Source organism: Gavia stellata, chromosome 2 (assembly GCF_030936135.1).
Source record: "Gavia stellata isolate bGavSte3 chromosome 2, bGavSte3.hap2, whole genome shotgun sequence".
Lineage (NCBI taxonomy): Eukaryota > Metazoa > Chordata > Aves > Gaviiformes > Gaviidae > Gavia > Gavia stellata.
Genome location: NC_082595.1, coordinates 102,150,937 through 102,169,180, shown reverse-complemented (window position 1 = coordinate 102,169,180; position 18,244 = coordinate 102,150,937). Strand labels below are relative to the sequence as shown.

General features: G+C 37.4%; 1 protein-coding gene across 2 annotated transcripts in view; it reads left to right on the top strand.

Annotated features, from left to right (window-relative positions):
• The first annotated feature begins 3,513 nt into the window (after positions 1-3,513).
• The window catches only part of WDR35 (WD repeat domain 35), a 46,584-nt gene continuing 31,853 nt past the window's right edge, over positions 3,514-18,244 (top strand). The window contains exons 1-11 of one of the 2 annotated variants that reach the window (XM_059833424.1): positions 3,514-3,537; positions 4,235-4,352; positions 5,028-5,099; positions 7,225-7,317; positions 8,823-8,951; positions 9,143-9,276; positions 10,825-10,990; positions 11,088-11,233; positions 13,336-13,461; positions 16,690-16,875; positions 17,456-17,488. In XM_059833424.1, the coding sequence (XP_059689407.1) occupies positions 3,514-3,537; positions 4,235-4,352; positions 5,028-5,099; positions 7,225-7,317; positions 8,823-8,951; positions 9,143-9,276; positions 10,825-10,990; positions 11,088-11,233; positions 13,336-13,461; positions 16,690-16,875; positions 17,456-17,488 (1,227 nt within the window). The remainder of the gene's footprint in view (positions 3,538-4,234; positions 4,353-5,027; positions 5,100-7,224; positions 7,318-8,822; positions 8,952-9,142; positions 9,277-10,824; positions 10,991-11,087; positions 11,234-13,335; positions 13,462-16,689; positions 16,876-17,455; positions 17,489-18,244) is intronic. The other variant, XM_059833430.1, reaches the window with a different exon arrangement.

Below are 18,244 nucleotides of genomic sequence, written 5' to 3'. Positions count from 1 at the left end.
TGAAATGGCAAGGCAGAGTAAAAAATGTGCCTATGTCATCTGTCCATTAAATGGGAAAGTAATTTGGGGTCTTGTAACTTATTTTAATAAAATAAAGTATGATCAGCACACTGATGTTGGAAGTTTTTTTGTATACAACTTAAAGGATGTGTGTTATGTAATGAAGTGTTTAACAAAACCAAGGAAATAAAAACTCAAAGGAGGCATAAATGGAAGAAATCCACATAATTAAACAGGATGCTATCCCCAAGCCACATAGTTGGAAAAAGAACCAGTTGATTTTAAAACCTACAAGTCCTTGTTAATACAGATAAAAGGTTTAATAGTAATTTCAAGTATTAATAATGTTGTTTGACACTCAAAAGGATAAAAGATACCCTCCAACTTAAGGTTTTTATCCTGCAAGATTTACTTATATTATTAGTCACTCATTCCTGTTGTCATACCACGGACTTTACTGGGACTACCTGTGTCAATCGGGCTGGTAGGATAAAACACACAAGCTAACAATTTAAAAATTTAATTGTTAAAAGAATCCACTTGTTTTGCACACTTGGCATTTGTAATCATCCAAATGCTTTAGAAACTATATTTAAATAAATTTGAAGATGGGAGTCAAAACTATGATTGTTATTCTTTTTTTTTAGAATTGAAAAATCCAACATATTTTGTAAAGCTTTGCAATATAATTACACGAATATTATATCAGTAGCTGGTACGCCAAGGACATATTATAACGACATCTGTGCTTGCTTCATACCCTGCACTGAATAGGTACAAACAATTGCAAGGAAAAATCGGTGGGCAGAAGTTCAGTTATCATGTTCACTGCACCTGTGAGTAAGACTTCAGATATGTCTATACAGTAATGTTAAGTTAAAATATAATACTGAATAGCACAGGTGAACATGGGCCTCATGGGCCTCAGCTTCAGCAAGGGCTAAAAATGAGACTATAAACTCTCCAAGGCTGCTGGGTTGGTCTGTGTTTGATATTTTGCTATGTGTCCCCACTGATACTAATTTGCTGTAGTTCAATCAAAGTTAGTGTGGAACAACCTAGCTATGCTACACTTGCTTCCTCAAAGTGCTGTGTATGCGTATTTTTTCTGTAAGTCATGGAGTTTTATATCCAGCACTTTGCTTTGCTTACTTTCATGTCCTCTGCTTATACATGGGTATTATATAAGGATTTATAGGGCCAGAAGTATGCCTTGGCCTCCGTAATTGGTAAGAATAAACAAGTTGTAAATCTAGTGCAAGACTTTTCAACTTCTTGGCAATTGGGAGTGGATGACATCAGTTCCATTTACACTAAGGCCAGTTGTCAGATGAGATGTATAATTTTATACGATAGTGGAAAATTGTTCTGGAGGCCAGATGTGTCTTGCAATCTGTCAGCTGGGCAGGCTTTGTTTCATGCGTTAGTATTCATAACGCCATTTTACGTTACAAATGATAGTATTTACATTCAATTCCTCTGAGCGATTATCTTGTCTCACTTTGTGTTTGTGAGCACCAGATAAAATTCCAAAGTGATATAAGTGATTTCTTTAAAATAGGACATACCAACACGTCCTATTGACTGAACATTTTTATTTTAGATATAGATGTGCTTGTTGATACGGCATGAGTAATTATACTGTTTTAGTTATTGGGGCAGTAGAACTTTAATGCAGAGAACTGTTATGAAAAGAACTAAATTTAATCTTTTTGATGGCATTTAAAAATAACTTTTACTCTGCTAAAATAGAATAGAATAGAATATTTCAGTTGGAAGGGAGCTACAGTGATCATCTAGTCCAACTGCCTGACCACGGGCATTTTCTAAATTACCTTTAGCTCTCTTACTCAGCTGTAAGATGCTTACAGGGGTTCAGCCAGCTTTGCCTTATAGTTCTGTCTTACATATGTGCTTCTAAGTTGGCATCAGTCAAAAAGCTGGCTGCCCAATGCTCCTCGCTGTTGCACGTTCATGTAACTTCAATAAAATGATGTGACGATAACCCGCGGCTGGTTCTATTTCTCTACATTTCCAGACAGCCTCTCTGAGAAGAGGGGAATGCGCTAAACTTGACGAGACACAGGTTTGAGAACTTGGCTTTGTTGTGATCCTCCTTTGACATTAAACAAATTGCTTATGTTTCAGTGTTTGTGTTGTGGATAATTGCACTGTGAAGCGCTTAGCCACTCTGAAAGCCAGAGCGATGCCCTGGGAGACATGGCACTTCTTTTCCTCCTGTGTCAAGCAGGTGAGTTTTTAGAGCGGGATGTAGAAGACACAGGACAGACTGTCTTCTCTACAACTCCCATGTTCCCCTTTTCTGTCTGTCAGCTACAAAACAGCTTCGGTATGGAAAATACTTATTTTGCAGCCGGGTCCAGCTTAGCTTGGGGCCAGTGCTGCAGAGCCAGGCTGCTCCTGAAGGCCCCTGCACCCCTCGTGGGGGCACAAATACAGGCTTGATCTTTCCCCTTCCCCTCTGCGCTGCTCAGTGTCCAAGAGCTTTGTAGGAGTAGCCATGGGGCTTGCTTACCCTCTCTAACCCACTGAATCAAGGCATTATTCATCTGTGTTTGTGAGTAACTGGCTGACCAGACCTGGCTGTGGGTGCCGGCAGCACCTTCCGAGGGAGCGGGAACGGCGTCCAACGCCTGCGGCCTCAGCCACGGCCGCCCGTCACCCTAGTGAACAGGGACATCTGGGACAACTCTGAGGTTGGGGTAACTGAGGATGTATTGATACAAGTTGTACTAAAACCACTGCGTGCAAACACTCTGGGATTCGCAGGCTTTCAGATTTTCCTTCATGCATAACCAGAGCAACCTTTATTGCAGAATCACAGAATCACTGAGGTTGGAAAAGACCTGTAAGATCATCAAGTCCAACCATCAACTAACACCACCATGCCCATTAAACCATGTCCCACAATGCCACGTCCACACGTTCCTTGAACACCTCCAGTGATGGTGACTCCACCACCTCCCTGGGCAGCCTCTTCCAGTGTTTCACCACTCTCCCTGTAAAGAAATTTTTCCTAATATCCAGTGCTTTCTACCCAAGTTGGGTGCGACCGTTAACGTGCTGCCCGCTGCTGCCTCTATGCCGGGGCGGGCAAACCCCCCGCCCACCTCCCCCCTCAGGGGCCCATCCTCCGCCATCGCTGCCGGCGGGCAGGCGGGCTGGCAGCCGGGCGGGCGGCTCCGCAGGCCGCGACAGGGCCCCACTCCCCCCACCGCCTCGACGGGCACCTTCGAGGGCGGGGCCAGATCTTGGCTCCGCCCCAAAGGGGCGGGAGCGCTTGTGCCTGGCGCCAGAGGGCGGGCGGCAGCAAATGAATCGTGTCTTTCTTCTCCCGCGCCCGGAAGTTGGGGGGGGCACCCGGCGCGAACTTCCGGCGGTGGTTGCCAGGGTGACGCGGTTACCAGGGAGGCCGTGCTGTGCCCGTCGCGCCGCGCCGCCGTGAAGAGCGGTGTGGGTCGGTACTCCTCGCCCGCTGCCCTCTCCTCTAGGATGTTCATCTACCTGTGCAAGAAGGTGCTCCTGGGGCATGGAGAAAAGTCGGGACGGCGGGCAGGCAGCCCTCGGGGCAGGCAGAGTTCCCGCTCCCCCCCCCGCCCCTGGGAACCCCCGGCGATTGGGAGCACGGAGGCCTCGGGGCGCTGAGGAGACCCTCGGGGCGCTGAGGAGACCCTCGGGGCTTCCTTCCGCTGCCTGCGGCCGCTGCGCCTCCGCTTGCGCTGGTGGTGCGGCCGTGGGCTTGGTCCCTGCCCAGAGTGCTGCCCTGCCCTGCTCTGTCCTGCCTCCTCCCTCTCGGCCTGGGTTTGGGGCTTGGGGTTTCTTTGGTCTTCAGCTGTCCCCTAAGCAACGGCTCCCCCGGGAGGGTTTGGACGTGGCTCTTCAGCTGGAGACCAGCTCGTGGCAAAGCCTTGTGTGCTGTGTGATCCCTCTCACCTGTTTTGTTGCTCATGGTGTCTTCTCTTCACACCTTTGAAGATGTCCTGTTATTATTATTTACAGCATATGTTAGATTTCCCTGTTCTGAAGTGTTGTGTTGCACAGTTTCACTAGTGCTTGTAATTCTAATTGTCTAATATATCTTTTTGCATGTACTGTTGATAGAAATAAGTTTATCTTGTGTGCTCTCATAGGTGTCTTTGAGGTGTTTGGATAGAGTATTTTAAAATAAAATATTTTTAGAACTATATAGAGATACAAAATACTTCTTTTTCAGATTGCAATTCCTGGCAATGTTCGATTAAGATGTATTTCCTGGAATAAGGATCAAGGTTTCATAGCCTGTGGGGGAGAGGATGGATTACTGAAAGTTTTAAAATTAGAAACACAGACAGGTAAATGAGACTCTTTTTTTTTTAAGAACAAAATGCACCACACTGCAGAATTCTGAAAGCATGATTCCTTTCACAAGTTACTTGACAATATTGCTTATGTTTTCCTCCAGCTTGTCTTACATGGTATACATGTAATTTGCCTACCTGTTATATCTGCTGAAGTTTTCTTCAGTGCTTCTTTTTTTCAGGACATACATTTCATTCTTGTTCTTTTTGTATAGGCTTCCAGTTTATTTTGGAACTTATTATTTCTTGATTTTGTTTGAACTTTCTCTACCATCCTTATTATCTTAGGGAGAAAATGTGTGTTTTTTTAAACAAATATGTTCCAAGAAAAGTAAAATCTAATATATTTTCAAATTCTTTTAAACCTTTTTCTGAATGTAATGAGATAACCACAGCTTTTGTTGTTGCTGTGGGTTTGCTTGTTTGTTTTGTTGTTTTTTTCCTGAAAACTGGTAGACCTTAAAGTGTATATGAATTTGGATGACAGATGTGAATATCAAACACATTGAACTGAGGGGTGGAAAATTCATCGTGCAGTTACAATTTACATACTTTTAGGTAAAGTAATTTTATCTATGTAAATAGTCATTAGAGCTGCAGTATTGATAGAGACACAGTCATGTGTATGCTTTATTAGGTTTATTTTATAGTTGTTTCTGTTATTTTTAGATGAAGCAAAAATAAAGGGACTTGCAGCTCCTAGCAATCTTTCTGTGAATCAAACTCTTGAAGGTCATAGTGGTAAGTGTCTTTGGGCATTTAATGGATTTTTGATTAGAATAAAAAAAAAATACCAGACTTTGTGAAGCTGATAGAGTAATTTTGCTATAACTTTTTATTATAAGCCTGAAATAAAGATTATCAGTATTCAACTCAGGTATGTAACAGCTTGGATATCTATTTTTACCAAGTTATCTGATGAAAGACCTACAGTCAATCTTCCACAATCTGTGAGTGAATTACTGGGTTGAGAATCAAACTGATCTAGCTTTACCTCAGTTCTTCTGGATGATAAGGTATGTGTGATGCAGAATGCACAAACCAAGCTCTGCTCTGCCTGTTTACAATTTAAAGTTTGTTTATGGATTTTGCAAGGTTAAGTCTGTGAACTTTGACATTATAGCCTAACTTGTGTTTTGTGTTACCTCAGGTTTTGCTTATTTGGTCCTCATTCATTATCCTGAGAAGGAAGTATTGGTTTCTATTTAAGTGGATGATACTATTGTATGTGTTATATTACATAGGGACTTTTTTTTTTTTAAATCGTGCAGTGCTACTGTTACAGTACTTGTTATCTGCAACTTCAGCATGGTTAATCTGGAAGTGCTAATCAGTTGCATGGGACTAGAATATATTTGTAGGTATTTACATAAAAGATCGTGATACATTTACTCCCGTACATTTGTTCACATACTGCCTTGGTAGATGACAGACAAAGAAAGCTTTGTAGCAGAAGAGAAAAGCTAAACTGATGGGCAGTTGATGCTGGAATTGCTGAGTTAAAGAAACAATAATGTTCTACTGTGTTGTTTTGGTGTTTTGTTTTTTTTTTTTTTAAAGGAGAACAATTTTCTCTTACACTGTATATGTAAGGTTTAACGAGAAGCTAAAATGAGAAATGAGATAAAAAGCCTTCTTGAGCATTTTTTCTAGTGACACCTATGTGGATAAGCCTGGGGTTTTTTGACAGTGTCTGTGAGATTTGCTTATATGTTATGGTAGCTTTACATTTTCTTCTGAAGAAATCAAAGTTAGTTCAGTAAACCTGATCTCTGTCTTAAAAATATCTTCATTTTCCCTTTATTGACAAACTACAAAATGTGTATGTATGTAGATTGCAGTATAGTATACAAAGTTTAGAGAGGTTAGAAAACAGGCTAGAGGACGATAGTGTGTGAAAGTAAAAATTGAATGCAGGGAAATTAGACAGGGAGGAATTAAACTCGCACATGAGAAATGTTACATGGTCATCATCCGTGGACAATGGGATATGAAGAGAATGCCAAAATCCTTGTATTATTTAAAGAAATGATTGCTTTATGAGAATTTGCAGTTGAAATCTGCCAACAGCCAGGTTATTTTAGGGGCCTGGTTAAATATGAAAAAAATGAATTGTGAGGAATTGATTTAGTGGATATTTTGAATGGATGTCTTCAATTCTGAAATAGATTACTGTTACTTTCAAAAATCCCCAACATTCAGGATATCTTTGGTTGCATCTGTTGATAAAGTTCATGACTGAAATGATGAAAAATGGAAAGGATACAGAAGAAGTGGATGACTAGTGGTGAGTGCGTGAAAGAGTGAGATGCTTCAAGTGCCCAAGTTCATATCCAGTGTTGAACTGATGAAATAAGATGCTGCTTAGAAATGGTTTGAAGATGTTTCAAGTCAAGTCAAATATTTATGAGTAGGATCCAGTACGAGACTTGAGGGTGTGAACGAATTGTGTGTAGAGTGCTCTTTTTGGTAATCGTGAGGGAGATTTTGTTTTAAAAATGCAGCGCTACTGAGGATCAAACTACTAAGAGGAAGAAAACCCCAAAACTTCTTATGACACTAAAGTTTTGTCAGCTTCCCAGACTAATATGTCAGAGTCGGTCAGAAACCACAAAACTATGATTTGGGTTTTGCGTATTGAAGCAATATTCTGAGCAGAATTTGGAGAGGATGTTAGTTAAGTGGGTGAATACAGAAGCAAAAGGAGCTGTTCAGAATTTTGAAAGAGGAAATGAGTGATACAGAAAGAATACCTAACACTAATCAAAGTCAGCAGTGCAAATTTCTGAAAAGGTCCAGGTTGATTAAGTTGGATGTGGTGGTTTTTATTAACTTATTTAAATAAAAAACTTGTATCCTTTTCTAGGTTCTGTGCAAGTGGTGACGTGGAATGAACAGTATCAAAAACTGACTACCAGTGATCAAAATGGACTCATCATTGTGTGGATGCTGTATAAAGGTATTCTACAGGATAAATTTGAGATGGGATAATATTCCATGTTGTGAGAAATCTTTTTTCTTTTTCCCCCAGAAATTTTTACAATTCTTTTTTAGACTCTTTATTTTGCAGTCTGTAAAGCTCAAAATAGATTTAAAACAATTTCCAAGTTTTTACTGTAATAATTGTCTCCATTTTTCATAGTGTAGTCACATAAAAAAAGGCATTTGTCCTGCAAAGCTACCTTAGGAGAAGATATCCGTTCTTAGCCATATGCTTGGTAAACTGCTCTAAATTTCTTATTTTCTTATCTCTGTTACTTTATTCCCTGGAGTAAAATAGTATATTGAACAAAAAAGAGCAGCAGTGCTTCTTTGTGTAGTTCTGTTCTGGGTATCATTGTAATATTTAAATAGTTCGGCAAAGTGCATTAAGCACAGGCATACTGGTAGAACTACAAGAACTTAGCAACCCTGCTTAGAACATCCATTAAATACTTTCATAAAAATGATCGTTAGAAATGTTTAATTAAGGCAGATAACTAATATGACTAACTAGTGTATTGCTGTAATTGGCTTTTATTGTTCTTGACCTTTTCACACATACACATACTTCTTTGGTACACTTAAATTCATTTGAAAGCCAGCAAACCTCTCCGTCAAATTAACTACTTTACAACACTTGTGGGGAAGAAAAGGAAAATAAAGGGTTTTCTTTATCCCTTGGGGATTTTTGTTTAATGAAAATGGAAACAAATAAAATCTCAGTTCAGCTTCTCATTTCAGGAATAAAGAATATCACTTGATTAGTCTTTCTGCCTGATATGTGGTGGCTACTGTCACATAAATAATCTCTTAGTTTTGAAAAATAACCGGTAAATTAGTTAATCCATATTCCTATCAAAGATGGTTGTTACCTCTGTTTGTTTCCTACTATATTTTTGTCAGTTCTGAAACTACGTAAGCACAGATCTCTTCCTGTGGGGCCCCTCTCGGACTTTGGCTCCCCTCTCCGATTCCTCGTTTGTCAGGTTCTTTTTGGAAATAAGTAGCTCACATCTGAACATTGGGTTTCGCAATACTTATGTATAGTCTGGGGGACACTATAGCATAGTCTTGCTAGACTTTTACAGAAAGTGCGGAAGAACTTCGTTTTAATTTCTTTCCAAATTCATTGCTTCTGTATCTTTTTGTTGTCTATTACATTGCAGAGTCATATGTAACCTGCTATCTCGTGTTTACTTATAAGTAGACTATTCTCAGGTTTCTCCATTTCATTGAACAACTAATTTGATTGCTTGGTAACTTTTATAAACTTTTTGTGTGTTTGTATTATGTTTCATTTGTGGTTTTTTTAACAACTTCAGGAATTCATATTGCTAAGAAATGTCATTATCATCCTATTTGCATATCTTTTTAATTGAGAATAATTTTATTCTTTAAATTCAGTGATTAGCATGTACCTTGAATCCACTAGAGGATTATCAAATCAGAAGTATAACTCAGTTTTTCATTCACTACTAATAGGTGCTTGGTATGAAGAGATGATTAATAACAGAAATAAATCTGTTGTTCGAAGTATGAGCTGGAATGCTGATGGCCAAAAGATTTGTATTGTATATGAAGATGGAGCTGTGATTGTTGGATCAGTGGATGGTAAAATTTAAGCTTTACTAATTGTTGTGGTATTACATAGCTTTTGTTTTCAGTATTATGTGGCTCTGTTTCTCTAGATAAATACAATTAATAGTTACTTTCTTTAGCTGTTCAGTTTTTACATTGGTAACTGGCATCCTATTTTTGATTTTGTGGTATGTTTGTTAAGTACAATCAATGTTCTGTTACAGGCAATCGCATTTGGGGAAAAGACTTGAAAGGTACCCACCTGTGCCACGTGGCCTGGTCCTCCGATAGCAAAGTTTTACTCTTTGGAATGGCAAATGGAGAGATTCACATTTATGACAATCAGGGAAATTTTATTGTAAGTTCATGGTGGTATAATAAAGGTATTAATTTCAACAGGCATAAAGACTTACTTCCTCTTAATTTATTTCATGTTTGTTTTGTTTGTTTGTTTAGTTGGTGGACTTTAGCACTGGGAACTGGACAAGGTCTTGTGCACAAAGTTTTTATTCAAGATTTGTGCAGCTACAGCTTTCTAATATAAATACTTCTTTCTTGGTAGCTAAATGAGTATCACATCAGCTAATGCCTTTTTGCCTTGCAATAGTTACTGAAAATGTCAAAATATGTGTGGTGATACTAATTAAATTAAGTGAAGCTCATGTTAAAAGTACTAGCGTGCTTTTAGAATAAAGCAGTAGTTTATTTTCCTATTGCTCCTGTTATTCTTTGTTATGTAAGGAACGTTACATGCTTCAGAGAAAACCTGGTAATAAGTGGAAAAATGAAAGGAAGTAACTATAATATTGCTGCATTCCTACAACTTTGGTTTACTTATTTGGAATATTTGAATATGACTGACAAAATGCTAAACGGAAGTAAAACACTGACTTTAAAAAGAGCAATGTATGTGGAACCATGTTCTTGACTTTTAGATCCCTATTATGGTGAATTTTCTCCTCCTTTCCTTCCCTTCCCTAAGAAAGTATCTGTTATGCTTCCTATTTTCTTGTTTTTAACCCTTCACTGTATCTTTCTTTTTTCCCCACTGTGTGAGTCATGGTGTTTCTAGCATGTGATCTAAATTACTGAAATTCTTTAAATAAGTTGTAGTTGCTGCCCCTGCCCTCCCCCCTCCCGACCTTTTATCAACAGTATGTGTGGCTGTGTGTGCTCTCCCCCTCTCCCCCTCTCCCCCTCTCCCCCTCTCCCCCTCTCCCCCTCTCCCCCTCTCCCCCTCTCCCCCTCTCCCCCTCTCCCCCTCTCCCCCTCTCCCCCTCTCCCCCTCTCCCCCTCTCCCCCTCTCCCCCTCTCCCCCTCTCCCCCCTCAAAGTGCACTTTTCTCTTTCAGAAAAAGCCCTTACCTGTGTTACCAGATGTACAGGGCTAATTACTACAGAAGTAAACTTATCCTAATGGTGTTTTAATTCGGACACTTATTTTTTCCAATTATTTTTATATATTATTCAAGAGACTTTTATCAAGAAAAAGCTGGAAAAAGGTTTCTTTTTAAAAAAGATTTTGTGGCCAGGAAAGGTTTGAAATTATTTTTATTTTTTGCAAAGTTCCAGTGGTGTTCCCTTGTGTGTGCATGCATGTGTGTGTGTTGGGGCTTTTTTTTTTGTTTGTGTTGTTTTCTTTGTTTGAAGTTACTTTTCAAAGAATGAAAATGCCAGCATTAAAGTACTTCTTTTTAGTTAAAATATGTCTTCATATGTCTGATCTGGCTTTGAATAAGGAAGTTTTCCAAATTCTTAAAATTTTGAGAATGTGAAAATTTTTCTTGGGAGAGGAAAGAAATTTTGCATAGACATCTGGTCTTCTGTGAGGTATCCATAGAGATATAAATTGTTCTTCTAAATAGCATGTTGTATATGACTTTAAATAATTAACCATTCTTGTCTAGGTGAAAATGAAACTGAGTTGTCTGGTGAACTTAACTGGAGCATTCAGTATTGCTGGAATACATTGGTATCATGGTACAGAAGGCTACATTGAACCCGATTGTCCTTGTCTTGCTGTCTGTTATGACAATGGAAGATGCCAGATAATGAGAGATGAGAATGACCACAGTAGGTACAAAATATGGAGTGCTAATTACTGAGCTACTCTTGACCCAAAAACGTCTACTTGTGTTTATATTCTTAATGTTTATTTCTTAAAAACTAGATCCTGTTTTGATTGACACGGGTATGAATGTAGTATGTATTCAGTGGAACCACTGCGGAAGCGTCTTGGCGATGGCAGGCTCCCTAAAGGCAACTTCTCAAGATAAAGATGTAAACATTGTGCAGTTTTATACTCCGTTTGGTGAGGTAAAAATATTTAATATACTTATATAACACAAAGGGTTTTTTATCTTAGTGTGTTTTGTCTATGTGGTCGCTACTGGTGGAATTTGGATGCCAAAATGTAGGTGTTCAGTGCATTTAACATGCTCTAAGGTATCTAGGATATCCACCTGGATCTCGAAAGATGACACAGGACCAGGTACCTTTTCAGAACAGCAAGTTAGTGGCCAGTGCGAAAATCCGAGTGCGTCTCATAGAACACTAAATGATGGGATATGCATAGTGTCTAACTTTGAACACCTAACTCCCATACCTGAGTTCAGACTATAGTCAATAAGTGATCTGGAATGCTTAGGCAGCAGTTATACATCTGTATATCAAATCTGGAAGTACTTGTCTTTCTTCACTGGCTGCATAAGAGACCTAAGCATCTCTAGATTGGGAGTTTAAAATATGGCAGTGAATGTTGCCCTCTATTTTTATGGAATCAGAAAAAATGGCATCTGGTATCAGTAAAAGCAATGGTTCAGAAACCTCAGAAAAGGTAAACTGTTTCTAATTTTCATTTGTCTATTGGGGTTATTGTTTTGTAAATGTGTTTTGTACTTCCTGTCTTTTTTATAAGATGTTAAATGTTCGACATTTGAGAGACCACTTTTCTATATATTTTTGTTCATGGTGCTACTCTTGCCTTGCAAGGTAATTTCACTTTCCATCCTAGTAATATACCTGGAAATCAGTAAGTTAGTGTTAGGTATCAGAGTGTGAGGAAGTTTGTCCCTTGTACAGAGGAAGTACGTATCAGCCCTGAGGGTAACTGTGGTAAGGATGGAGCTGTGAGCTGTGCTGTGAAAGGGGTTAAGATCCATCATCTGTAGGGTTTTCCTTAGTTGAAAGTATTAAATTGAACTAAAGGCTTTGGCAGTAATGTTACATCTCTGGTTGCTAATGTCCCTCAGGTTAACTGAAACAGATATTCCAGATCCTGTATCTAGTGTTTAGAAGTAAATTCTTTAGATTTTAGAATTGGTTTGTACTGGTTCTGATATTCAGGTACAGACTTAACTTTTTGGAAGATGGTATCTTCTGTGAATACTGTGTGACTGGTATTTGGACTTGGCATTTGCATCTGATCGAAGGCATGAAATAGGTACTGAACTATGTAAGTTTAGTAACAGTTTATTTAGGCACAAACTTATGTCCTCAAAAGGAAAGTTAGATCTAAGCATAAGTATTGGTGTTTTGCTCAGTAAAAAGTTGTATTTTTTTAAAGCCTAAGATTATTCAAAGCCTTACAGTAAATAGTAGATTAATGTATCCTTTATTACATATATCTATATTATTTGCAAACAGAAAGCTTCCCACAAAAAAGTGCTCTGTGGGACTAAGGCTATGGTTTTTGAAAACATTAGTTTTTTCAATTGTTTCCTTTATTCAACTTCAAATTCTACAGCAAAATAAAGATACAAAAAAAGGATGGAAAGTGTATTACTTTGCTATCTCTTAAATTGTAAATGGACATCTAACTGCCTTTCTTAGACTTTTTTTGAAAGGGAATGGAGAAGAGGAGAGTGTCCATTGCCTCACTGCAAATTGTGTACCTCTGCAGCTGATTCATTGTATGCTCTTGACATAGATTAGCTATATGTTTTTATTTGTTTAAACTATCAGCTGTAGTTAAGGGTGTTGCACACCAACTGACTAATACACTTCCAGAATAAATTAAACTTCTGAGACACATCAGGTATCAGTGCTATTGTTGTGTTAATTTCAGTTGCTACTAAAATAATAAAGGTGATTCAAATTACCAGCCAAAAGAAAAAAATCTTTATACTGTCATTATCCATCTGTTATTTATTTTTCTAAGTTTAAACTATCACTGAGTCCTGTTTTTTCTTTCTGTCTGACAAAAAAAGAATTGAGGCAAAAGAACACTTTATGGTAATGCGTGTTAAATATCTCCCCCTTTGTTTGCATGTGTATTGTAATTTGGGAGTCATTATGGGGATACTGTAAAGAAGATCTATGTTTGATTTTCATCAACTATCAAAACTGTTGTTCATGTATTTTGGGGTGGTTTTGCTATGATAAATTCAGAATCTTATTCTTTCCTTATTTTAAACAAGCATTTGCGCACGCTGAAAGTTCCTGGCAAACAGATATCTGCCTTGTCTTGGGAGGGAAGTGGACTGAAAATTGCACTAGCTGTTGATTCTTACATATATTTTGCAAACATTCGTCCAGATTACAAGGTATGTAGTTATGTGGCACTTGACAAATTTGACTTGATAAGTTTCCTGTTATTTATTCTCTTTCTGAATGGGTTGAAAAAGTAGCTTTCTCTAATATATTAAATCAATGCTTAACTTATGATTACTGTTTGATCAACACTATTGACTTGAAGTTTTAGTGGAATGTGAGTATCCGTCTTGGTGATGGAATGACTTAGCCATTGCTTTTATAATGAATTTGTGATTTTATTTTCATAATAAGGAAATGTACGCTTTGTTAATATTAAACAGAACTGGGCATGATTCTAAATTTGGTAGTAATTGAGGCTGTCATATAGGTAAGGCTCCAGTGTTTTCATTGCTGTTTGGTTAAATTGAGTGCACTAAGTCATACAATGGGAATTGTTTGAGTCTTACTGTAATTTTTTTGGTGGTGAATTATTAGTTTGAACCAGGAGACTTGTGTAGAAACCTGAACAGTAGAAATGAATGCAACCTGATAGGTGTACTTGCTACTTATATTTCAATTCCCAATATACTTTTTACAAGTGTGTATTCAGCTAATTCTAAATAATGTTTTTATCTTGTTTACCATATGGGGTTTTTGGTTGGTTGGTTGGTTTTTTAAAGAGTTAGGACTATTTCACTTAAATTTACAGTTTAACAAAAAATAGTGATTACTGTCCAGTATACAGTATTGTATATTTTTTTTTTCCCCAGCACAGGATATGTTCTTTAATCATCAGTGTGTAACCCCTGTGATTAAAAAGAGAGAGAGCGTAACGTGAGGAACATACTGCTGCTATATTGAAATGTATTGTTCTACTTGGTTGTGAAAAATCATTGGTCAGGGACTTATAAACACAAATCTGCTGGGAAGCAATCTCAAATAGTTTGTTGTAAATCTGCTGGAAAAGACTTCGGAAATTTGAGCTGGAAATTAGTCTTGCAGGAAATGCTACCTAATGTTTATTCTGGGAAATGTGTTACAGCTGGAACACAGGCCTATTGCTTTTTCTTAAACTCATCAGTATCTATGAGACCATGTGTATTTCAAGGTCTGACACAGTTTGAAAATGAATAATATTTTGTAACCTTAGTTTTAGAAACTGCATGTGTAAGCTTTTTTTTTCCCCTTTTACACATTTCAAGTGGAAAAAGATGTGCTTAAATTAGTTTATTTCTGCATCAAATAAACTCTTAACCTGTTGGTAGTCTACTCAGTTTCAATGTTAAATATTTTTATGGTGAATGATATGTGTTGTCCTTCAATAAGTAATACACATTACTACTGCTATGTTCTTTCTGGTTATATCAGTAACTCCCTTTTAGGAACTTGATATTCTAAAAGGTGACAGTCATTAAATGGTAGTGATTCAAAGCTGTTATTAACTTAGGCTGGATTGGAATTAATGACCTGACGATGAAGTGTTAGTATCGCATTACCAATCTACTGAATAGTCCAGTTTCCTCTATTTTTCAAGTATTACCATAATAAGAGAAAGTGGGTTCTAAATTAACATGACAGTAAAAACTATGACTTGAGCTGATCTTTTTTAAACTATTTATAGTTTACATGGTATCTTTTGGAGTTGTAATACTAATTTAGAGTCTACAGCTCTAGTTACACTTCTTCTGGTGTATATTACCTTGTTCAAAGCTACGTTGGATTTCACTTTACATCCTCATCATCCAGCATTCTGGGGTCCTTTTCCACTTCTTGAAATCAGTTTTAGATTTGACAAACATGATTTACAGTTTACTGACTTGTTACCTCTTAATTTAGTCCCTTCATATAAATTTTGAATATTTGGAATAGTGTAAATTCCAGTTTGCATCTCTGGGAAAGATCCTGTGGGTAGTACCATCAGTTGTCAAAAAACTACCTTTATTCCAATCCTTTTATTTTTCTTCCTCTATCCAAAATGAGCTTGATTTTTCCTGAAAATCCACGTAGGTCATATCAGTTGTATCATCTTCATTCGCATGCCTGTTGCCTCTCTGAAAGATAATAAATAATAATAAATTAATAAGGTACAACTTCCAGTGCTAAAAACATGGCTGTCCAGTGTATTGTATTTATCCATGTGCACCTAATTAAATTATTTATTACATTAATATTTTTTTTACATCTCTACCTTGTTTGCAAGCTGGATTTACTGATTTGTGATTCCCAGAATGATAACACTTTTTGTATCTGCCCACTCCTGTTCCTCTAGCTATACTCCACAGTATTGTGTTTGAATTCCCGTGGAACTCTATTTAAGTGAAAAACCATTTGGTTCTGGCAATTTATTACCATTCAATTTATAGATAGATATATTAAAAAAAAAAAAAGTTCTTTTGTGATACTTTAATTTATCGCCTTGGTTTCATTCCCTATAGAGTGTGAGAACCCTTCTGGCCAGCTCTCTAATAAGCTTTCTCCTCTCTCTCTAGTAAATGCTGATGCAGAGAATTCTGTTAGTTTTTCCACACTTGCATAATCATCCTTAAGTGGTTTGCTTTATATCTCGTTTGTTTGTCAACTTCACCTCCTTTCTGAGATATTTTCTGATTCTCCTGTGTTAGAAAGGGTTTACATTATTAATTTCTATAATTTAAATCAGTTGAAGGCAATAAAATACATCTTCATGTTTTTTAAAGTGTTTGGATATTCCATTTCTTCTTTTGCCTTTTTGCCCTTTCTCCTACTTGTTACACGAATAATTATATTCTTCTGGGGGGAAGGGAGGATTTTTCTCATGTTACTAGTATGGAAGAGGTGATGTGAGTTATTATAGTGCTGTAATATAATTGCTTATTTTTGTCTGCTTCAGGAATTGCACTGTTTAAGGTGTTTATTATATTTCCCTTGGGAAATGAACTGCGGGTTTCCAAATCAATAGTGTCAGAGCAAACATTTTTATTGCAAAACCCATCATCGCAGTGCGTATTTCTGCGTACCCGCTGAACAAGGAAGAAACAAGGGGAAGTGAGATCCTGTCACATTTTGAGGTTGATCCTCCAATTCTGATTGTGACAGGTTATTCTGCAAAGGCTTCTTTTGCCAATTAAAATTATGCAAATAACTTATTACTGGAGCTGTGTTCACATACTTTAATAAATCAGTTCATCACTTGACAGGTAAAGAATATTGAATACTGATTGTGTATATGAAATAAACACTTTCTTTCATAGCCGTGAAGAATTTATTACTGAATTCTTACGATTTCTGATAGGTATTATAAAAATTTTATCTCTTGGCAGTGGGGTTACTGCTCCAATACGGTTGTTTATGCGTACACCCGACCTGATCGTCCAGAATACTGTGTAGTCTTTTGGGACACAAAAAACAATGAGAAGTATGTGAAATATGTCAAGAGCTTGATTTCCATAACAACTTATGGAGACTTCTGTGTTTTAGCAACTAAAGCAGATGAAAATCAACCTCAGGTAAAGTCTTTCTTTTAATTTTCACTTGAAACACTCTGTTCCACATGTCGGTGCTTTACAACCAGAATAAGATGAAATGTAAAATTCTGAATCTGTTTCAGAGTTTGTAATTCAGTTGTCATTTGACAGAATGGCACTTGAATGGGCTCAGTGTTTAAAAACAAAAAACCCCAGCAAACAACAAAGTAATAGCAAAAATTTGCAGAACCAATTAACTGCCTCTACACTTTAACTCCTTGTAGCCATTAGTAACTTAATGAAAACTGCATTGATGTTCCTTTAGAAACAGTTCTCCAAAGAAAAGCTAAAAGCAGGAGAGCATCAGAAAGGTAATGAATATTTAATAAATCAGAAGTGGAAAAAAAAGGGGCGTTTTTTAGGTGATGGAAATCACATGTTACTACGAACTGCTCCATTTGTTTGTTTATTTATTTACTTTAAATGTAGTGGCAAATGATATGATAAATGTATTCTTTGGTAAATGTATGTTTGGTTAGTGTGATGCTAACTGTTACGTGTTTTTTCTTACTGTGTTCACTTTTGAATTATTGTCTATATCACGTGTATATTGCTTACAAAGGAGGAGCATGAGATGGAGTCAACTGGTGCAACGGTAAAAAAAAAATGTTTTAGTGCTGCTTTGCTTGATTGTGCAATAAATGGTGTACTGGCACATGGACTGAAAACATGGTATACATTACCAAAACCATTTGGTGAAATTGACTGCAAATAAATGAGATTTTTCTGGGTTGTATTTTTAAAATAGGAAACAAACAATGGAGGGACTTAGTGTTACTTTCTTGAGCATAAATAAGAGATTTAATTTTAGCATCTGAAAATTACAGATAATAAACATCTTTCAATTCTTTTGAAATGGCTCCAGTGTAATTATTAACACTGTGGGGGGTCAGCTTTTAGGAAATGAACAGGCTTATCCTTTGGGTAGCAGTTCATTAGAGTTGCTTTCTGAAAAACACATTTGTTTTGCAATAGATTTTGGTCATTAGAATTGTGGTTTCAAGATGGCAAAATGTACAGCAATAGTTGATGGGGCAAAAAAGACTAATTTCAGCAGGAACTGTTTAAAGGTATTGCAAGCGGATGTGAATGTCAGCAAGTTACGAGGAACTTAATGTTGATACCCATAGCAAGGCTTGAGCTTTCTGCTTTGATCAAATCAGACAATGCAAACTCCCTTGTCCTGGCACCACCCTGTGTAGCTCATGCAGCGTCTGTCTTGGATACTGTTACTCCAACACCCCTTGTCAGTCTCTGATCTACTCACTTAGTCTCAGAAGTAAGTAAAAAGGGCATAAAAGCAAAGTTGATTAAAGAGTGAACGTTGGGATAATTTACCAGAGCAAAATTA